This window comes from Cariama cristata, unplaced genomic scaffold (assembly GCF_000690535.1).
Source record: "Cariama cristata isolate BGI_N322 unplaced genomic scaffold, ASM69053v1 scaffold2325, whole genome shotgun sequence".
In the NCBI taxonomy this organism is placed as follows: Eukaryota; Metazoa; Chordata; class Aves; order Cariamiformes; family Cariamidae; genus Cariama; species Cariama cristata.
The window spans coordinates 1-2,508 of NW_009615594.1; the positions used below are offsets into that span (position 1 = coordinate 1).

Genomic DNA, 2,508 nt, shown 5'->3' on the forward strand with positions numbered 1-2,508 from the left:
AAAGGTCACCCCTCTTTAACGTCTCTGGTTCTGCCTGTAACGTTTGGTGCTTCCCCTTCTCTCCTAGGGATCAGCCAAGCTGGAAAAAGCAGAGATTCTGCAGATGACTGTCGATCACCTGAAAATGCTGCATACAGCAGGAGGGAAAGGTAAAGTCCTGTGCCTGACAGTGGGTCAGCAGCTCTGCAGAGAGGCTGCTGTGAGAGCAGCATTCCCTAGCATTTGGTGTGCGGTGTGCTGTGGGAGAGCTTGGAGAAAGTGAATGGAAACTCTCTTACGTTTTGTCAGGAATTTGGGATTTTCTTCTACTTGACAGGATGTGCAGCATTGCTAGCACTGAAACATTTTGCAGTGCTCGGTCCGGGTTGTTCTAGGGGAGAGTGATTACAAGCCTCTCTAGCAATGTTTTGGCACTCAGCTTTTGGCAGCTTGGAAAACACAAAGTTTTTGTTGTTGTCAAGTGTTTGTTTCTCTAGCTTTCTGAAAGTTCAGAACAGAAACTAGGGAAAAATACAGGATGAAATGAGCAGTGAGGAGAATTAGCAAAAATGGTGAAATGCGCTTTTAGGAAAAAAGTACGTTGCCTGCAGATAAGTTAGGACTTGTGTTTCTAATGAATTTCACCGTGCTGCGGTTTTGCTTGCACTGGGGAGATGTGGAAGGAGTAAAAGTACTTTCCTCCAGTGGCAGTGTGCAATTTCAGTTTAAAAATGGCAGTCTGTGACTGGTCTTGGGACTTGCAGCATCGCAGCACAGAGATAAAAGAAAAGCTTGTTAGGCAAAAAAAAAAAGAAAACAACAAAAAAAGGAGCTTGGCAGCTAATCTATGGTTGGGAATACTAACCACATCCAAGTGAAATATGCTTATAAGGGAGGGTGGAGTGGGGAGGCTACGTGTAGACAATGAATAGAAAGCAGCATCTTAAGACTCCATTCTTTGGTTTGTTTTTTTTTTTTTTGTCTTAGGTTATTTTGATGCTCATGCTTTGGCTATGGACTATCGGAGTCTAGGGTTTCGAGAGTGCCTGGCTGAAGTTGCTCGATACCTTAGTATTATAGAGGGGCTGGATGCCTCTGATCCTCTCCGAGTTCGACTTGTGTCTCATCTCAACAACTACGCCTCTCAACGGGAAGCAGCAAGTAGCGCGCACACTGGCATTGGACACATCCCTTGGGGCAGTGCCTTTGGACATCACCCTCACATACCTCACCCCTTGCTTCTGGCTCAAAACGGGCACGGTAATCCCAGTACCACAGCATCTTCCACAGAACAGCACCACCAGACCAGAATTGCTGCCGCACATGCCGAAACCTCCTCACTCAGAGTGCCCCCAAACGGCAGCGTTGGACCAGTGCTCCCCGTGGTCACGTCGACCACCAAGCTCTCTCCTCCTCTCCTCTCCTCCATGGCGTCTCTGTCTGCGTTCCCCTTTTCGTTTGGCTCCTTCCATCTGCTGTCCCCCAACGTGCTGAGCCCGTCTGCACCAACGCAGTCAGCAGCCCTAAGCAAACCGTACAGACCCTGGGGGACTGAGATTGGAGCCTTCTAAGAACTAACCCTTTAGTCAGGGCGGGGAAGCCTACAAACCTAGCTGAGCTGGGTTATGCCACGCTTAAAGTGGAAATTCTTAATAACTGGGACAAAGGTACAGCTTCACCTTAACTGAGTTTGTCTAAAAACTGTCTCTCTGGATTTTCCTTTTTGTTTTCTACATTTTTGTATTAGCAGGTTTGTTTTTTGCTTGTTGTTTTTGTTTTGTTTTGGTTTTTTAATAGTTGCTGAAATTGTCCAGAAATAAAATTACAATAGTGGTTGTTAACACTTGTGTTAGATCTGTGCTGAGCATTTAAATCACTTTTGTAAACAGTTTGTTTCAAATGTTTCATTTTTCCTGAGTACGTCAGACTGCCTTTTTATGAAGAGATATCACCTGTTATTGTTAGCAATGGCCTAGTTGAGTTATTAATTTTTCCAAGACCACTCTTCTCAGCATTAACAAGCTGTGTTTTTGTTAGCATTTTGACACTGAGATGTTCTATAAAGAATTACTCTTTTTGTAAACTATATTTGAGTCTTATATTTCTGAACAAAGCGTTGACAAATCAGATGGACCAGCTTGACTAGCTTTATCCAAGAGCCCAATTTCTCTTTCTTCTGCAGTGGTTTGCTGTATTTGGTGGTCTTACTCTAGTCCCTAGTGGACATTTACTCGCATCTCGGAACTGCTATGCTATTTCTTCTACCAAAAGGAGCAGCATGTGCCCGTGTGCCTTAGAGCAAACTCTGGAGTGGGGAGGGTGCGAAAAAGAAGCCGAATTACACACTGTATTGGTGGTGGGTTGGGTTTAGCTGCTGGGGAGGTGAAGGGGGAGAAAAAGTTGTCACCTGCAGTAGTCTTCCAGCCGGAGCTGGCCATGCGCGTACTCATTTCATAGGGCCAGGTTCTGCCGTGGGTTATGGTGGAGTAATTGTTCTGTTACCCTGGGTTCTCGAGTGGTCAGACTCTT

The 2,508-nt window shown here is 45.4% G+C and overlaps 1 protein-coding gene across 1 annotated transcript; it reads left to right on the forward strand.

Moving 5' to 3' along the window:
* Positions 1–67: 67 nt before the first annotated feature.
* HEY1 (hes-related family bHLH transcription factor with YRPW motif 1) lies at positions 68–2,065 on the forward strand (the record flags this gene model as incomplete). Its single annotated transcript, XM_009699856.1, has 2 exons — positions 68–149; positions 967–2,065. Coding segments are annotated over 2 exons (666 nt in total), but the record flags the coding sequence as incomplete, so codon positions are not given.
* Between the last annotated feature and the right edge of the window lie 443 nt (positions 2,066–2,508).